The 18,018-nt window shown below is 51.1% G+C and overlaps 6 protein-coding genes across 6 annotated transcripts, besides 1 other annotated feature; 3 read left to right on the forward strand and 3 right to left on the reverse strand.

Moving 5' to 3' along the window:
- Positions 1-18,018: part of a sequence feature (contig 1.104 1606..297769(-1)) that runs on past both edges of the window.
- On the forward strand, positions 833-2,288 carry ANIA_06061 (universal stress protein; the record flags this gene model as incomplete). Its single annotated transcript, XM_658573.2, has 3 exons — positions 833-1,140; positions 1,192-1,582; positions 1,635-2,288. Exons 1-3 carry the CDS (start codon positions 866-868, stop codon positions 2,286-2,288), a joined length of 1,320 nt encoding a protein of 439 aa, XP_663665.1. The 5' UTR covers positions 833-865.
- Positions 3,340-8,924, reverse strand: ANIA_06060 (putative eukaryotic translation initiation factor subunit eIF-4F). The gene is made up of 5 exons (XM_050612087.1): positions 7,979-8,924; positions 4,562-7,855; positions 4,425-4,508; positions 3,989-4,374; positions 3,340-3,933 (listed from the first exon to the last, which is right to left on the reverse strand). The coding sequence occupies exons 1-5, from the start codon at positions 8,624-8,626 to the stop codon at positions 3,789-3,791; spliced, it is 4,557 nt and encodes a 1,518-aa protein (XP_050467017.1). The 5' UTR covers positions 8,627-8,924; the 3' UTR covers positions 3,340-3,788.
- On the reverse strand, positions 10,359-11,398 carry ANIA_06059 (HVA22/TB2/DP1 family protein; the record flags this gene model as incomplete). The annotated part of the gene is made up of 2 exons (XM_050612091.1): positions 11,349-11,398; positions 10,359-11,289 (listed from the first exon to the last, which is right to left on the reverse strand). Exons 1-2 carry the CDS (start codon positions 11,378-11,380, stop codon positions 10,359-10,361), a joined length of 963 nt encoding a protein of 320 aa, XP_050467018.1. The 5' UTR covers positions 11,381-11,398.
- ANIA_06058 (NRDE family protein) lies at positions 12,258-13,456 on the forward strand (the record flags this gene model as incomplete). The annotated part of the gene is made up of 2 exons (XM_658570.2): positions 12,258-12,314; positions 12,418-13,456. The coding sequence occupies 2 exons, from the start codon at positions 12,258-12,260 to the stop codon at positions 13,294-13,296; spliced, it is 936 nt and encodes a 311-aa protein (XP_663662.1). The 3' UTR covers positions 13,297-13,456.
- ANIA_06057 (protein CYP52G1) lies at positions 13,822-15,422 on the reverse strand (the record flags this gene model as incomplete). Its single annotated transcript, XM_658569.1, has 2 exons — positions 13,822-14,979; positions 15,027-15,422. The coding sequence occupies 2 exons, from the start codon at positions 15,420-15,422 to the stop codon at positions 13,822-13,824; spliced, it is 1,554 nt and encodes a 517-aa protein (XP_663661.1).
- Positions 16,012-17,734, forward strand: ANIA_06056 (uncharacterized protein; the record flags this gene model as incomplete). Its single annotated transcript, XM_658568.1, has 6 exons — positions 16,012-16,300; positions 16,382-16,705; positions 16,750-16,868; positions 16,970-17,167; positions 17,439-17,505; positions 17,538-17,734. The coding sequence occupies 6 exons, from the start codon at positions 16,012-16,014 to the stop codon at positions 17,732-17,734; spliced, it is 1,194 nt and encodes a 397-aa protein (XP_663660.1).

Genomic DNA, 18,018 nt, shown 5'->3' on the forward strand with positions numbered 1-18,018 from the left:
TCTTTGTGGTTCTTGTCTTTATGCTCGGGTTTAAGAGACACTTTATATGCGTACTGAAACCAGACAAGTCCAGAGAATAAGTAGGCCTCCGCCAGCAACCCGAATTTAAGCATTAACCAGGGAACAGCCTCATACTGCTTGGTTTTTTAGGGTCTGAATGAATGGAGTCCACTGGTTATACTTCACGGAGAAGTAATCCTGCTCCAGTTATTGGTTGTATTAAATCAAGCTCATTCCTAGCTTGGTGGGTATCACTGATAATGACGCCCTTCGTTGAGACGACTGTGGCCCTTGAATTTCCTCTCGAGGTTGTTTCATCCATCGCCTAAAGCCACCATAAAAGTACTTCTGAAGATACAATGGTCAATACTGCTAGCTGTAGGCTGGTATGCTATGCGGACTTACGTAAACTGCATAGAGCTTCTGTATAGGATCACCGCCTTCCCAAAGCGTCCAGCCCCTCTCCCTTGTTGTCTCATACGACCGACACCCATTTATGACGATAGGAGTGTCCTGCATCCGGCATTCTGTGCTAATCATGAAAGCTGGAAACAATCTTCTCTCACGATCTTGAGCCTAAAGCGTTCTTTCCTTCATTGACTCCGCCCTTAACCCTTCAGGGGCATGACACTGCATCTACCCGAAGCTCTTGTCCGACTCGTGCGTTATCGCAAACCATGATCTGCAGCTCCTGCATCGTACGACCGGCAGAAGAACTTCAGAAGCTTCATGGCGGTTGAGCCGCCAATCATTGTCTGAACTACGTGATCGAATCACTCCCTTGACTTCCAGAGCCGGCATCTGCCACCACATTCGCTACGCTCTTCCTGCCTAACCATCTACCCAACACAACATTGCATACAATATGGCCTCCATATCCCCGTATACGTCGCCTGACCCGGAAGATGGCTCTATACTACCAGGGCACGAGCGGACCGCCAGTGTCTCGGAATTATCCCGCTCCGGGAGCATGAGCATGACCGATAATCCTCATAGAAGGTCAATCCAGTTCAACATCGAACAGGTCGAGTCGCCTCCTTCGCGCCCTAGTAGCACAACGGGCCAGAAGAATCTTCAGTCTGAGGTCCATGGAAGGGATCAGAAGGTTCATGGGCGAGGTTACTCCCCTCCACCGCCCCAGTAAGTTGCCCAATTCCGTTTAAGTGCCTAGTTAATAAACTCCGTTACAAGAACGTACGAGCGTGGGGTTTCCTTCGATACCTTCGATAACCCGGATACCCCGGATTTCTCACTCACTCTCAACTATAAACATAAAGGCTATCAGCTTAGCCGACGAAGCCGCACATTCCTTTGTGGCACCGACCTGAACGATTACTCCGAGTTTGCTCTTGAATGGCTTATTGACGAACTGGTGGATGACGGCGATGAAATTGTCTGTCTGCGGGTAGTCGAAAAAGACTCTAGTATCGCGAGTGATGCAGCGGTCGAGGCTGGGAAGTATCGTCAGGAGGCTGAGAGACTTTTCGACCAGGTCATTCAGAAAAACAGCCAGAATGAAAAAGCCATAAGTCTGGTGTTGGAATTGGCCGTTGGCAAGGTTCATGATATCATACAACGCATGGTAGGTATTCGTCCATAACTTATCACGTCTGGCGTTTGCTGATTTATTCTAGATAAAAATCTATGAACCCGCCGTCCTAGTTGTCGGCACTAGGGGCAAGAGCCTCAACGGAGTCCAGGCTTTGCTTCCTGGGTCTGTTTCTAAGTGGTGTTTGCAAACATCTCCGATTCCTGTTATAGTGGCGCGTCCTCCGACGAAGAGGGAGAAAAAGAAGAAAAAACGACTTGCCGATCCCACCAGGCGCAGCTACAATCACATTTTGGAAATGAGCGAACAACGGGGAAGCCATATATTCTCTGCCCCGTCGAGCCGAAATAGCAGCGTTTCGAAGTTGCCAGATGAAGAAGCTGCAGTAGCAGCAGCTCTCGGTCTCCCTCAGGCTTATACTACTTCACGCTCTTCACTTTCTACGTCTGAGAGAAGCAGCGTCAGCCATGATGGACCACTTACACCGGTGCCTGATTCTCTCGAAGCCATTAACAACACACTCGCGTCAGATCTCTCCATAGCATCTGACGATACGAAAAGCAACGGAAATATCAATAAGTCGCCGAACGAGATATCATCCCCTGCTAGTGATACCCCGTCGCCGGTGGAGGGGTCAAACAATTCCACACCAGAACCCACCAATTCAGAGGTCAACATCCCAGTTATAGTGACGGACGGTGTCACAAGTGACACTAAGACTAAGCGAAGGTCGGTCTAGTCGCGATTTTATGGCACGTTGCCTACGGACTCTTACTGTCCCACCTTAACTGTTCCCTGCAACTCCGGTCATTCTCTTACCAAGCACAAATACATCAAACAGCTGCCGTTTATTTGAGGCGCTCATGCAATTTGGACTTATCATCATATTATAGCATAAGATTAACTACATACAGTTAGATACCTAAAGCAAGCATGGAGTTGTTCTATGCATTGTTCAGGCAGATACAAATATGCCGACTTTTTTTTTTTTCCTTCATATTCCCTCTGGGTCGCACCATCTAGTAAGGCATTTTCGAGCATAATTAGATTATCAACAAGCACATGTCTGTTTTCCGTCCGCATATAGCACAGGTCTGTAATACGACTTGTGAGGTGAAGCACTTCACTGCCAAGCTGAACAGCCCAGCAAGCCGGTTAAATTACGTGCAAATTTCCAGACCAGGTAATACCAGAAACCAGCTGAACATTTTCGTTAAATACAAGCTGGCTGATCAGGCCATATACAACAGAGCAGTGTAATGGACAGGTCGTTCGTTTGTTGAGAACCTAGTTAAGACCTGAAGAAATAGAAAGGAAACAATGACCCTAATAACTTTTTCTACGCAGAAGATTTTGTCTAAAAACATGGAGATCAGAAGAAAACTAGAGGAGAAAAAAGACATCGCCAAGCTTTTCGCACTTGAACTTGATGAATGCAATACACAAGACATGACATGCAGGAACGACGACGGCGAAAGAAACAAAAACAACCTAGTATGAACATCCTAGTTGAGTCATCAATCCACATTGAGGGATTGTCGTGCGCAATTAAGATATACCTTTGCCCTGAGGTATCTTTTTTTTAGCACGACACGACGCGAGATGGAACAGATATCGACACTGAAGGGGAAGGGTAAAAACAACTGTCAGAGCTCGCCGGGTATTGAATAGAAGACGACAAAAACAATAATTTGCGAGAGCCAGATACAGAGACATAAACGAGACATGAATATGGCATTGAATGGCACAAGGCATCAATAGAAAACACAAGACGAAAGCAGATTTAGATTGAATGGTCTTTTCCTACCTACCTCGCTGGACAATGCCTGGAATGCACTTTTACCCATGCCCACCCTTTAGGTACAGGCCTCTTGCTCGCCATGCTTTTTGCTCTCTCGTGTATCCACATCTCCAAATCGTAACAACAGAACGCAAGAAATTGTACAATCGAAATGTAGATAGAAACTGGGAAGAATTGACCCCTCTCTATAATACCATGCCGAACAAAGAAGGAAATGAGCGATCGAGACCGACCTTTCTCGCGTCTGTGACGTCGTAATCGTGCGTGGGCGAAGAAGATTAGGTGGGTTAAGTAAGTTCAAATGACAAGACGACCATGTCGGCTGAGTGTCTCAAAAAAGAAAATAGAGAAATAATGGGATGGAAGAGAATAAAATAGGGTCTTTCCAGAACAGAAGAACGGAATCATTTTCATTATCATTGCCAAAGAACAAACGATCTATGATGCTTCTTCGCCATCCTTGGAGGGTGTTGCCGAAGGTCGGCGCTCAACAGCGGGTTGTGATTTTGTCAGCATGGGCGAGGTAGGGTTTGAAGGGGGAGAGGTGGCCATGTTGTCCTGATCTTGCAATTGGGCCAGAGCACTAGCAAAATTATTAATAAACGGAACAGACAATAAAATAATCAGCGGACACATACCTGAAAGCGTTGATGGAGGATGCAGCCTCCTTGTCTTCCTTCTTACCGGCAGGGGGTGTCCCAGTCCGGCTGCTGGCACCACTGTCGTCGCTGCCACGAACCAAATTGCCACCAGGGCCGAGGTTCTTACGTCCACTGTTGCTGCGGGAGCCGAGCATACTAGAAGGCCCAAAAGACATAGGCTGGTTGGTGTTGCGGGTGGTGCGAAGTCGGCGGAGGTCATCACTGCCAACTTTGCTAGACGCGTAATCCGGCGGGGGTACCTGTCCGTATCCAGACGAGTAGCTACGGGCATCACCACGTCCCATGGCGGCGCGTCCACCTCCTCCGCGGCTGGCTTGCTGGCGCTGACGTTCCATCTCGGCCTCCTGTTGCGCACGAGCAGCCTAGAAAAGTTAGTGAAACCAATCATCTCAACAGATGTGAAGACACATACCTCCTCACGAATTTGCTGGATGGTCTTAGGACCTTTGTCAGCATCCTTCGAGACCCAGCGAGCATTACGCAGATCGATAATATCCTGAAAAAAAAATTAGCATGCTGTTGTCACCATACAGAAATTGGATGACTTACCATTAGCATAAACTTCAGACGACTAGGCAAGTTCGGAGTCTGAACCATGAGGTTGATGCGTTGGAAGTAGGCGTCCATAAATTTACGGTTCTGCTCATTGTCGGGAGAATCCAAGGCAGCACCAATGGTGCGCAGAAGACTTGTCAAACTCTCGACCTCAGCTTCGTCTGGAGTGCCCTCATAATCAACAAGCTTCTTGATACACATATGCATGATACGCTCCGTCAACATGCCCAGCTTGAACAATTCACCAATGAACTTGACGAGACCCAGACCACGACGTTTGGCAGCAGCAGCAGCGTAGTATTCGTCGGACATCATAGCCGCTTCCTCCGTGACACCCTCAGGCTTAGGAGGGAGGTTGACCTTCCAACCGCGCTCGAATTCTTCTTGACAACGGTTGAGAAGGTACTTCCGGAACAGACTACCACCGGCCACAACATTGCCGTTCTTGTCCTTGATGTTCTCATCCTTAATATCCATGCTCATGCTCTCCAACATAGTCTTGCAGAACTTGGCGTAGATGGAAGCCCAGTGTGCCTCATCGGTGGCCTTCTCGAATGTAAGTTGAATGACTTGTCGGAGCGTACGTCCGTCAGACTCATCCTTGGATTGGGAGACAATCTCCAGAATCTGACTGGATATACGCGGGAAGTTTTCCGGCGTCATCTTATTTAGAGCGGCCTTGACCTTACGCTGAACAACATCCGGGGGAAGGTGGCCACCAGGTGTAGGACCAGAAGCAGCGGCAGCCTGGCCAATACTGCGAGGTTTCCATCCAGTGGCAGAAACTTGCAGACCCGGGACCTCCTTTCCGGCTGTGAGGGGCATGGACTTGGCCATATCCTCCTCTTTCTTTGCCTGCTGCTTCTCGCGCTTGCTGCCTGTGCGGGTGTTAGACCTGCCCGAACCTGCACGAGGCGACATGGGTTGAGAAGAGTTGCTGCGACTGAGCGGAGTAACACCACTGCCCATGCCCATTCGTGGGAATGAGAATGCGCTGCCTATGGATGCAGGGCGTGAGTTGGATAACGCAAACCGCATTTCAGACGTGGTGCCTGGAGGCAAACGGGATGGTGCACCAAAGGCGCCCATCTGGAAATCTGAAGTAGGCCCCCCACGAGACGGGTTACGCGACGCCGGAGTGCGGGCAGATTGAGGACGGGATGAGTCATTATCGCCGACAGTCTCACGTACTCGCACGTCCCAGTCGACGGAGGGTTTCTCCTTGAACACGGACTGGAATTGCAGCAAGAACTCCTTGTTGTAATGAAACTTGCGGTCCGCAGGGGCGTTTGCATTGAGGGCAGGGTTTGGAGAAGCAATTGACTCAGGGTAGGAAATCTTGCTGAGGTCGTCAACAAACCGAGCGGAATTGAGAGCTTTCATACCAGCCGTGGGCTGGGCAGGCTCAACAGGCTTGTTGGTTTCCAACTTGAGTGCAGCAGGCTTAGGTTTGCCGGCTGCGCTGGCAGGTTTGGCGGGGGGTGGCATGGAGGTGTCGGAGGAAGGAGTAACAGTACCGCTGTCAGCCGGAGTGCTAATTTCTGTCGCAGAGAATCCCCCCTTCTTTAATGAGGCAAACAAGTCCTTGTTGCTCGCCTCTTCGCCAGCCTCACGCTTCTTCTGTTTGGCCTCCTCGAGAGCCTCGGCCTCACGCTCGGCCTGCTTCATGTTAGCCTCGTAGGCTTCCCGCTCCTCCCTCTCTTTGCGCTCCTTCTCTTCCTTCTCAGCCTGCTTCCTCGCGTAATAAGCGGCTTCGGCAGCGGCTTCCTTGGCCTCAAGCTCAGCCATCTCGCGTTCGATAGCATCATAGTCAATCTCATCGTCATCAGCAGGCGCGGGAGCGGGTTCGGAAGGCTTCGCTGTTTCCTCAGTAGGAGCGTCATCTTTCTTCTCTTTGATGCTCAGGTCCTCGACACCCTTGCGAGCAGCCTCTTCATCAGCAGCCTGCTTCTTAGCAGCCTTTTCCTGCTCCTCCTTCTTCTGGCGCGCTTCCTCTTCATCTTGCTTCTTCTTGGCAGCCTCTTCTTCTTCTTCCTCCTTCTTACGCTTAGCTGCCTCTTCCTCTTCCGCTTTACGGCGTGCCTCAGCCTCTTGATCTTGCGCCATCTTCTGGAGAACAGCGTCCTTCAGTTCCTGTTTCTTTTCAGCGGCAGTCTTAGCTGAGACGGACGTAGAACGAGTGTGATCTGTGCTGCTACCAGTTCGCGGCGGGGGAGTGGGAGTCGGTGTCGCAGCTTTGACGGGAGAAGGCGTGGCGCGCGCCGGGGAAGCTGGCGTCTTTTCAAATGTCTTCACATTGCCGCTATCAGGATCACGAATAGTAATGGCTTTCCTGGCTGGCTGGGGAATGACAAACGCAGGGGCCTTGCCCCCGGCAGAAGTATTCGAAGAGCGGCTAGGGGTGTGCGTGTGGCCAGGCGTGGAGGGAACAGCAGACGGCGCGTTCTGTCCTAAGCTAGAGCCAGGGCGGTCAGACACCTGTGAGGGAGTTCGCGACAGACCGGTTGCCTGCGGCACTGCTTGAGGGACAGGGTATTGGTTCTGCATGTACGGCGACTGGTTATAGGGCATGCGAGGGCCGGGTTGCGGCGAGGGGGGGGCCATATATTGATAGTTCGGGTAGTATCCGTAGTTGGGGTCGGCGTAGGGGTAGCCCTGGTTATGTTTCATCAGCGTTAGATAGTGCTCAAATTGACCACTCTCTGGAGCTAGATTTGGGGAGGCCAGAGTTGGGGGAGGAAAAGAATGGTGAACTTGGGGGTGAGGAAGGTTTGAGTGCCGGGAGTTAAACCCGCGGGGCCCTTGTTTCCTTTTGTTATATAGACCACGGCGCGGGGGCTTCTGGGAATAAGGGTGGGGTGGTCTCACTGGTTGGGGTCCCATATGTTGAGGATAAGCACCGTAGGGCTGAGTAGGCATCTGTGCATGAGTCATTGGGACCTGGCTCATTTGGGGTGTCACTGGGTGCGCGTTGGCCAAGGCCGGGCTGCGGCTGGCTTGCGGAGAAGGGAATCCAGGCATGGGTCGTCCTTGGTTTGAGTGGAACTGAGGCCCCATGTTATGGCCGCCTCGGGGCTGACTGGGTTGACGGAAACCGGGAGTAGGCGAGAACGCTACCGGGCCTTGATGGCTGGACTGCGAATGACCACGGCCACGGCCACCCTGATGGTAGAAACCACCACGGCCAGGACCACCTCCCATATGGTTGCTCATGTCACTGTGCGTTGACTGAGAAGACTCGCGGCGCAGATGCGTCGACTGAGGGCCGGCGGCAAGGGGAGCCTGGGCCTAGAGAATCAAAAGAGGTTAGATAGCGCACAATGGAGAATTAAGACAATGTTTACTGATGTGACGCATCATAAATTCAATCCTTTTGAACCCATACGGGTATGAACAACACGGAACACTTACATTGTCACCTGCATTTCCGAAGCTGCCAAAGTTAACCTGAGCCTGATATGAAGATGGCGGTGGGCGGCCACCACTCGAAGCAGGCTGAGGAATAGGAGAAGGCGAAGTTTGCGGTGAGGTCGCACGAGGGTTCATCGGAGGCGTGACACCCAGGCCCGACTGGGGCTGGTTGGCCAAAGCGGCAGGATTGCCCATGTTCGGCGAGGACTGGGTGTTGGCGAAGCCAAACTGGAGGCTGTTGGGGCGACCTGTCTGCGCCCTAGTGCTAGGGTTGTAGTCTGCGGTGATGGTAACCGAGGGCTTCTTTGAGTGGTCGCCTTGAGGCACACCAGAGGCCGGGGCGCCATTCACAATGGTCGGGTTTGAAGGTTGCTGCATGGGTTTGCCGCTCACAGAAGTTGAGGTCGACTTCCCATGTTGCGATGAGCCACCCACGGTGACGGGAGCGGCGGCGGTAGAGTCCGTCGCGGACTTCTTAGTCGCGTTTGCGTAGGAACGAGGCACCGCGGTCGAGGTCGAGGTCGGAGCGGGAACCGGCGCCTGAGGCGAGGTTTTCCCACTGAGCGAAGGGGTGGAAGAGTGCGAGGCGGCCTGAGCTGCGGTACTCTGTCCTTGAGGTTGGCCGGACTTCTGAGGGATCGAGCTCATTAGACAGGCGGGTCGGTCGAGATGGGGAAAGGACGAAGAGATTGGGAATTATCGAAAGACGAGGGAGGAAAGGAGGACGATGCTCGCAAAATAGAGATCGCTGGAGCTAGTGACAACTTCTAGGCGATGTCAAGAGGCGTGTTACGGCAGAAGGCACACGCTCGAGAATAATCCCACATCCAGAATTCCCACACACAACGGCAGGAAAACGAGGGCGGCGACAAAAGAATTGTCACGGCAGGGGAAAGAGAGAAAAAGCGAAGACCACCAACGGGAAATACTGTGCGTCGTGGTCAACGACGATAGTTTGGAGAGGAGAAGGGGGAAGAAGAGAGGGGAGGAAAGAAGAGGTCAAAGTCTTCTGGGGAGATGATGGAAAGGATTTCGGGTTCCCTTTTTTTTTTCTTACAAACTACTCTTTTTTGCGTTTCGGTGGTGGTGCTGTTAACGCACGAACGGAGGTACGGTGACTGCGCTGCCAACCACGTACACAGAACAGGTCCCTCTCGTTTATAAATTACTCATTAAAACAATAATTATCATTAGGACTCCTTCAGACTCTATGGAATAAACGAACTCTTCCCCTTCTTTCTGTTTCCTGATTCTACAAATGACATCGGGTGGAGGCGGCAAAAACAGCCCGCCAAGACCTGCCGGAGTATTGTTCTGGAAGGGATCAATAATTTAATATTGCCTGCTGTGAATATGCCTTTCAGCGCCCTCTTGAAATCCAGGAAGAAAGAAACCTATAAATGTCATCATGCATGCCAGGCTGTCTTTCCCAGGAGTGTCCATAATGCATGGAATGCATACTGGAGCCTCTCGCCACGAAATTTATACAGTATCATACCGGAAAGATACCGATATCAGACCAACGCACAGCACCCCACGCCACGTATCAGATACCGTAACAGTGTACGTATTTGGCCGTTCGCCAGTCAATGCTTTGATTCCAGTGCCACTTCCAGGCTCATTCGCATTCGCCCTAACCCTTCCACTAAGCCTCATCGAAGCAAACGCAGCTGAAGGCAGAACATCCCGCGCTTTTCATCGAATAGTCGACAGTCGGAACGTACGATGAACCGACAGAGAATTTGTGACTCATGAATAAAACACTAAGCCACCGTATGCTACCACTTATCTTCCCAGAACAGGGCACGGAGAACGCTTCGGACCTCTTCACCGGGCAATACAGAGTTTACAGTCGTATTTCAATCTGGCATGATTTTGCTATGAAATCAAACTGTCACATGTTCTGGCAAGGAAACTAACCTTAAGCAAGGCGAGGCAAGGCAAAGCAAGATCACACAGGCTGTATCCTGTCAAGCCACATGCTGACAGTAACACGTCTGATGTCATGGAAGTCTAGCTACACCTACCCAAGGGAACCGACCGGCTAAAACCCGAGGACTGTCACTGGTGAGTGGCGGCATCTAAAGCATGAAGTAAAACAGACAGGCAGTAGTATCCGTCTCTATCGAGGGGAAATAAGAAAAGAATGATGTATGGAATGTATTTGAGTGGCTGTTTTACATTAACAGACCATGACGTACGCGCGTGGAACCGGACTCATAGTCCGTAAGGTTGGCTGAGCTTATTTTAAAACATACAGTACATGCATACATCTAGGGTAAATTGTCCATAAACTGCTAGCGGATAGATGATCAGGGATAAATTTTTGACAGTCTGATCCGAAATGATAGACAGCAGAAATGATGATATAGCGATCTGTCTAACGAGCTTCCCTTGCACGAGCGATCGCATCCACGGTTCGCATCGCGAACTCCACCCCAGAAGCTGCCCCGGTCTGCTCCCCGTCTCCAAACCAGTTCCCGCTACGGCGGGGTGATCGGTCCCGTGTATCCTCGTGCTCAATATGGTCGAACGAGTTGTCGCTGCGGTTCTTTCTCAGGGGCGCACCACCGCCATAGGCAAGAGGGTCCTCCTCGGCGTGCTCAAGGTTGCGTTCCTCGTTTATCAGGGCATTACGGAGTACATCAAGCATATCGCGCTGTTTGGAGTAGAAGCTCGCCTTCTCTGCGCGGGTTTTGGACTCAAACTCTCTGGGGAGAAGAGACCCGCTGGCAGAAAGTTCGTCTGCACGGCTTTCGTGGCTCTTCCCTGGAGATGTCACCGCTGCCACCGCGGAGCTGATTGCGGAATACCAATCGTTGGCAGGTGCCGGATTGGTACCACCGACAGCAGAAGGGAGGTTGAAGCGGGACAGGAGGGACTGTGCATAAGACGCTGCGCTGGCGGGTGGAGGAGTCGGGGGTCGCTGCGGGGGAAGGCCTAGAACGCGCTCCCTTACGAAGTCGATGGCCTGGTAAAGATACTGGAGACCCAGTGCCTTCGCACGTTCGTGGGCACGGCCGATGAATTCCTCAATCTCTCGTTCATGGTGTGCAAGGAACGGCTCGACATAGTCTTGGTATAGGATGCGGGCACCCTGGGTCTGCGGAAGAACGAGGTATGCGAAGAAGCCGAGCCGGATCCAGCTATAGAAGGGGATCCATCCTATAATGAAGTATGTCCAGGATTCAGCCATGAGGATGGCAGAAAGCACCACCCAATACATCAACCATGGTGCCAACTGATATGGATCCGACGAGCGAAGGGCCTTGTAGGAAGCAAAGATCGGGAAAAGAATGGTGAGGATGGAGCTGGAGTTGCCTGGTCAGCTCTACCGCAAACGTATAGGGGCAGTGGCAGTGATGCTCACGATAGCAGATCTGCGAAAATCCCAAAGAACATCTTCAGCAGCTGTGTATTCTCTTATATGGGCCGTCCGATCAATTGATGAAATTGTCTCTGGAGAAGTGGTAAGAATAATTGTGGTGGTTAGAATTGCGGAGCAAACCACCTTATCTGACAGTACCTAGCTGCGGGGTACAGAAGTACAGCGTCAGCAAGAGATATGACGAGATAGCGAAAGAGGGCGAAAGAGGCGACCAGCGCAGAAATTGTTGCGGGTTCTGTGGATATGGAGCAAATTAGGCGAGCAGAAGGCAGAAAAGAAAGCTGAGACAGGGACAAAAGATAAAAATTGGAGCCTCCGTGCGGGCCTGGCTGACTGCGGAGTGTGACCGATCTGGGCGCCAGACGTACTGGTTCGCCGCGAGCGGACAGCTCAGTCTTGGAGATGCAGAGAATAGGACGGTTGAAATCGGCAGGTAGTATGCCTCGCCCGAGACTGATTCCCGGTAATCTTGCAGAAAAAATAACGGAGAATTGTAAATTCAGGCTATCGCAGCTTTGAAGTGCTCACTACACCCTATTATGGCTGACGTCATGGCAAGAAGCTCCAAACCTATCTACATGCTCGCAATCTTACAGAATCTAAGAAATAATGATTTGGAATTACCACTCCTAAGTACAATCAGTCAACTCTGATTATATAGTACGAGCATCAGCTCACATCTAGTTCCGCCAAAGGAGCCGGTGACGCCCATCTGCTGTCCTGCACGTGCCCGACGGCCTACATACATATCTGCTGTCACCCGACTGTTTCCTTCATCCTCTCCCGCTTCTTCCCCCCTTATTCAACCTCGCAAGCTTCAAGTAATAATGTGTATCGCTCTGGTCTCAACAGCACATCCAGACTACTCTTTGATAATCATCAACAATCGTGATGTACTCCAGCCTGACCCAACCCACAAGCGAACAAAATAGTGACCAATCTAACAGTGTACGCATAGGAATATCTCCGTCGCCCAACTGCCCCAGCAGAATTCTGGCCGGCCCCAAACAGCCACATCCTTGGCGGCCGCGACCTTGCCCGCAAGACCCAGGGGACATGGATGGGGATTACGCGAGCCGGCAAAGTCGCCGTGCTGACCAACTACCGCGAGAGCACGTCGGACGCCGCAATAGGACAGCAGTCCCGCGGTGCCATTGTCAATAGTTGGCTTACTAGATCCAAAGGAGACGGAGGCGCAGATGCAGACGCCACGAAGACATACGTTGAGGAAATGGTCGCCAGCCCAACGGCCCGCAGTGTCGGCGGATTCAGCCTTGTTTGTGGGTACGTGAATGAGCCATTGGCGATTGTGTCGAACAGGTCAAGTACCATGGACCAAATTACATGGATTGCGGAGAAGAAGGGGCAGACGAAGGGGTTGAGTAATACTGTTTTTGACGATCGGAGTTGGCCGAAGATCTTGGATGGTGAGAGGCTGGTGGGGGAGGCGCTCAAGAAGCATGTAGAGGAGGGAGAGGGAGAGAAAGAGCTGATTGAGAGGCTACTGGACGTGCTGAATACGAACTCGCTGCCCGAGTTGAAAGGCGATGCGACGGCGGAGGATTATTTACCATATTTCAGGCAGAGCATTTTCATACCGCTTATTGGGACGAGGGATAAGACGGGTTCAAAGTTTCCTGCTGCGGCTGCGGAGATTCTGGAGCCGGGGTCGACACCATCCGTCTGTGCTGAAGGGCACAGCAACGGAGTGGCATTGGATCCAGCAATTGTGAAGGAGGCCAATCCCGGAAACGATGTAATCGACCAGTCGTACCTGCATGGTCCATACGGGACACAGAAACAAACGATTATCCTGGTGACCAAGGAAGGCCGAGTGAGATACTTTGAACGGACCCTCTACGACCAGGAAGCCAAGGCTGTTCCTATCGGTCACGGAGACAGGTCGTTTGAATTCCAGGTGGCGCGATGAACCAAGCCATTGGAACAGCTACTCATGCGTTCTTCGATGTCCATAGTTCCCTCGACTTGTCTCCTCTCAACTATAATGATTTATGGGTTACGGGTTACGACGAGCCTATGCTATAGACATTTGTATATGACTATATCTGAATAAGCACTCCTCCACTATGAAGCGGCTCGCCAACTTGCCTCCCTTCGAGGATCACAGTAGTCGCCATAATTCTACGTGTCTATCTGCGTCGCCGCAGATGTGTTGGTTACAAAGGCTACCAATCGGAGATCAAAACCGGGCAATACTAATAAACCACTTCCAATGAGCCTACAGTCCCAAGGCTCTAGGTCCAACTCGATCAATAATGTTTGTCTTTTCCGAAAAAACACTTCTGAAGAGCGTGGCTTCGCCGACAACACAGAGTCTAGACGCCACCTTACCTGTCACACCACCAGTTAATGGTGTAACTGACAAGCCCAGAAATGCGACTTCTTGGCCCTGGTTCCCAAACCTGCCGAAGTATACCAAGGGAGAGCTCATGCCTCACTCTGCCGCATGCAATCTGACAAATACCCCATCCGCAGGCGCAAGCGTCAATGTCAGCCCATACCTAATCTCCCTTTCCGGGAAACAGTCCATGATTGCATCAAATCTCTGCAAGAGCCTAACAATCACATATCCCGCCTCCGTGAGGGCAAACTGCTGACCTATGCATACCCTTGGCCCGCCGTTGAAGGGGAGATACTCCCAACCAACTTTCTTATTAACCCAGCGCTCTGGATTAAACACCTCCGCATCCTCTCCCCACAAATCAGTTCGCCGGTGCGTGACAAACGGGCTGTATGTCACGACTTGGCCCGCACGAAGGTAGATTGGTTTGTCCCCAGCCGGACCGCCGCCTTTAGGTAGGGTCGTGGCGGTGGTTGCCACGCGGCGGTTTATGGGTACCGCGGGGTAGAGACGTAGGACCTCGTTGAGGAAGTATTGCAGGTAGCGACAGGATTTAAGGGAGGCGAATGTGATCTTGTCCCGGGAGGATGTGTAGGAGCCGAAATCAGCGAGAATGACAGAGCGCAGTTTGGTGAATACTTCCGGATACCGCGCTAGCATTAGGATAGACCAGCTTAGCAAGGAGGCAGTGGTGTCGCGGCCGGCGAGGAGGATATTGAGGAGCTGGGAGCGGAGCTCAATGGGGTCCTTGGTTGATGCAGCGAGAGCTTCGAGGAAGACGTAGCTTGAACTCTGACTCTTCTCAATTCTGTCTTCCGCTGTGGTTAGTACAGCATGCACAAACCGATCGACATATTCATGCACTCGCTTCACAACTGCTCGACTCTCCCGATTATCGACCAGCCAGTAGAACTTTTCGAACCGAGAGCGTTGTGCAACGTACCACTGGCCGAGGTCAAAGTCGCCAGAGAAGTGATTAAGGGGCAGGGTGCCCCCGTTGCGAAGAGCCTCTGCCTGACTGCCAGCGCTCTCGCCGAAAAGGAACTCTGTTGCCGAGTCGATGGTTAGCCGGAACATGATGGCTTGGATGTCAATGGAGGAGGTCCAGCCTGTGGCTGGGTCAACGTTCATTGCGCGCATGGCTTGCTGTACGTGACTCTCTTCTAGATCCAGGTCGCTGATCTGGTCCCGAGTGAACTGGGGACGGAGGAGAGCTCGAGAGCGTGACCAAGTCTCGCCGTCAGATGTGAACTAGGATATCAGAATAGATTAATTCGAATGTGGGTTAAGGGACTTACGATGCCAACTCCGAACATGGGATACAGCGTATGTCGGCGTCCGACTCCTAGCTCAAAGTTCTTGAACTTGGTAGCCAGGATTGCCTGGACATTACCATGATCGCACGTAAAGATGTTGTCGAGGCCCATCTGGCGGATGACAAACGTCGTGACGGGCCGCTTCTCACGGGCTGACATCCGCTTGAGACGATTTTGCAGGAGTAGAGGGATCTTCTTCTCTTTATCGGCCTTAAGAGACTCTCTGAGGGTAGCGAGACCCAGTATGTCTGTTGGATAGCGAGGCAAAGGGGAGCATCCCCAGAGACGGGCCCGGCGAGCGTGGTTCCAGTTGGTCATTGCATACTGATATATGAGCAGGTATGCCGCGAAGGCAAGAAGAACAGACAGAAAAAGCATACTTGGATGATTTTGAAAAGAGTGCGCTGTCGTAAGGAGATGAAGGATGAATGAGGTTGGATCCGGTATGGCTGCAGGTGGTGATGGGGGGCAGAGTCGGACAGGCGCGGAAGTTAAATTGAACTTGTTCTCTTGTACAACTCAATACGAGGAGATTGAGTGATACGCTGTTGGTTCAGCTATAGTGGTTATGGCATAGCCCTGGAGTTTGGCTTCGGCTTCCCCAGTCTGGTAGACATCTAGGGCTATGGAGTATGGCGCCGTGCCTACTCTTCTCTATCCTCCGACTTCTACGGACGCCCTTGTTTAGACTGTAATCTTCTACAAACCCATCAACTTCTAGTATATCGTAGTTAGATTCTAATGGCGCACAAATTCCCCATAGCATGCCCTGATAGCATGCTTTGGGATCCCATTCCGAGCAGACCATGCTGATACTCCCATACGCCAGGAACATCAATCCGAGTACCAGAACCACTACGCAATATGACTTCTCGCAGACAGGAATCTAAGACTCCTCAGCATCTCCAATCCTTCCCCATCATAGATCCCACTATTCTCATCGGAAAGCACTCGCACCACGGACAGAATGACTACGCGCACTACAACCACTACGGCACCCAAATCCCGCAGTCTCCCTAATAACTTCATCTGTATCTTTATCAGACGACTTGCAAACAGCTTCGCCTTGAGAATGCAAGCGAAAGATGACGATAAGCGCAGGAAACTCGGCTATGGTCGTATAGAGGACGGACCAGACGACAACAGAGTTCCGGGCTACTACAATCTCACATCACTTGGGGAAAAGCAGACGAGTAAGAAGTGGACTTTTACGAAGAAAGATAAACGCGGCTCTTTTCTATTGACGAAGAATATCGGTATGTGCGCCATCTCGTCTCATCCTATATCATCATCCTCACCATGGGGCGACGACTAACATGAACATGAAAATGACCCAGACAGCAAATGGCGAGATCTCGAGCGAAACATGACATTCAGGGTCCCGCGAAATATGCTCATTCCCGTACGAACGAGTGTCCTGTTTGAGAACGCAATGAACGAATCCCGATCGAACGGGGTCCGTGGAAGTAGCCTGATCAGTCTCACCAACAAGCGAATCTTCAGCATGCCGTTCAATAATAACGGGAAGGTCTTGCAGGTGACTGGAAAGGTAGACCATGTAATCTTCACAGGTGATCCTAGGAATCTCGAAGTGGCTTTAGTTGTTCTGAAGGCTAGAAAGAGGGGAAAGGCTAGGGTTTGGACGTTACTTAAGGTGATGGGTATGCATCCCCTTTCCCACTTTGATCACTGAGATGGGACGAAGCTGAAGAGCTAGCAATGATTCATCACGCCCGCAAGAAAGAGAACATGGACGGAGAAATCTACGGCATTGCGACTGACAGCACTGAGTGGGCGTTTGCCCATATCGACAATAAGAGTCGGGTAATCCACCCCTCCCACCTCTCTTCTCCCTTCCAGACGTTTCCTTGCCGCCGAATATTCTTTCTCCCCTAATAAGACTTCTCTAATCCTGCTCTCTGTAGTACTCTACATGGTTCCTACAATGGCGAAATCATGGCTTTGAAATCGTCTCCCATGTCATGAGGATCCTGGCTCATGCCGGTGCTCGGGCTGCTACAAGCGCCACAATTAGGGCTTCCACTGCCGCGAGTAGTAAAGCTAGCATGAAAACGCGCAATACAGGACCCGCGGGCTGCCGGGTCTATTGTGAGGAGGAAGTGGTATATTCTGATCTACAGGTATATGTGGGTGATGATTTGGAGTAGGCTGGAATTGATCTGTCAGTGGTCTGAAGATTCTTATTCAGGGTCATGTTTGAAATACCCCATTGCGGCAATGCTGTTTCACTTTAAATCACTGTGCTTTAATATGAATTTTATGAGATCCTTTGGATGTTGTTCTGCATCCCGTTGCGTGAATTGAAATCAGTCCGCTGGCTATGAGTTTTGAAATGATTTACCTTTAGCGCAAAGTAGACTGTTTGTGCACTAGGGTATCTTTATTTGTCATTATTCATGGCAGGGATTGATCAATGCTGATGGAGGAAGGCTCAAGCAGTGTAGGTATTAGGGTAGGCTCGTGAACCAACAGCTGCAGCGTTTGAAACTCCAGGTGTGTCTGAGCAAGAGTCAATCATGAAGGCCAGGCTGACAGACATCCCTCTGATTAATCCCGAATCATTTTGGGACGATATGTCGTTTTTATCTTCATTTGATGGCGCTACTATCCACTTCTCTATGGCACCCCTTCCCCCTGGCCCTGCCTCCAGCGTGGTTGTAGAAGGCTAAGAGACGTCATTATCATTGTCTGCTAAGCCGGAAGTGGTGATAAGTGTGCGAGTCGGGCGGCAGTCCGCGACTCTACAGCAGGTTCAGGGTTTGTTACAAGTGTCGGGATAGGCCTCACTGGCTAGCTATAACTCTTATTCACTTGACTGGAATCAATAGTAAGAGTTTCTGTGGAAGGATTTGACTGGCACATTGCTAAATAGCCATTATGCTCAAATAGTAACCTAAGACATTGGCATGATGACATGCATACTCATTTTGGAGAAGCTGTCTTTGATATGTAT

This window comes from Aspergillus nidulans, chromosome I, assembly GCF_000011425.1.
Source record: "Aspergillus nidulans FGSC A4 chromosome I".
Classification (NCBI taxonomy): Eukaryota; Fungi; Ascomycota; class Eurotiomycetes; order Eurotiales; family Aspergillaceae; genus Aspergillus; species Aspergillus nidulans.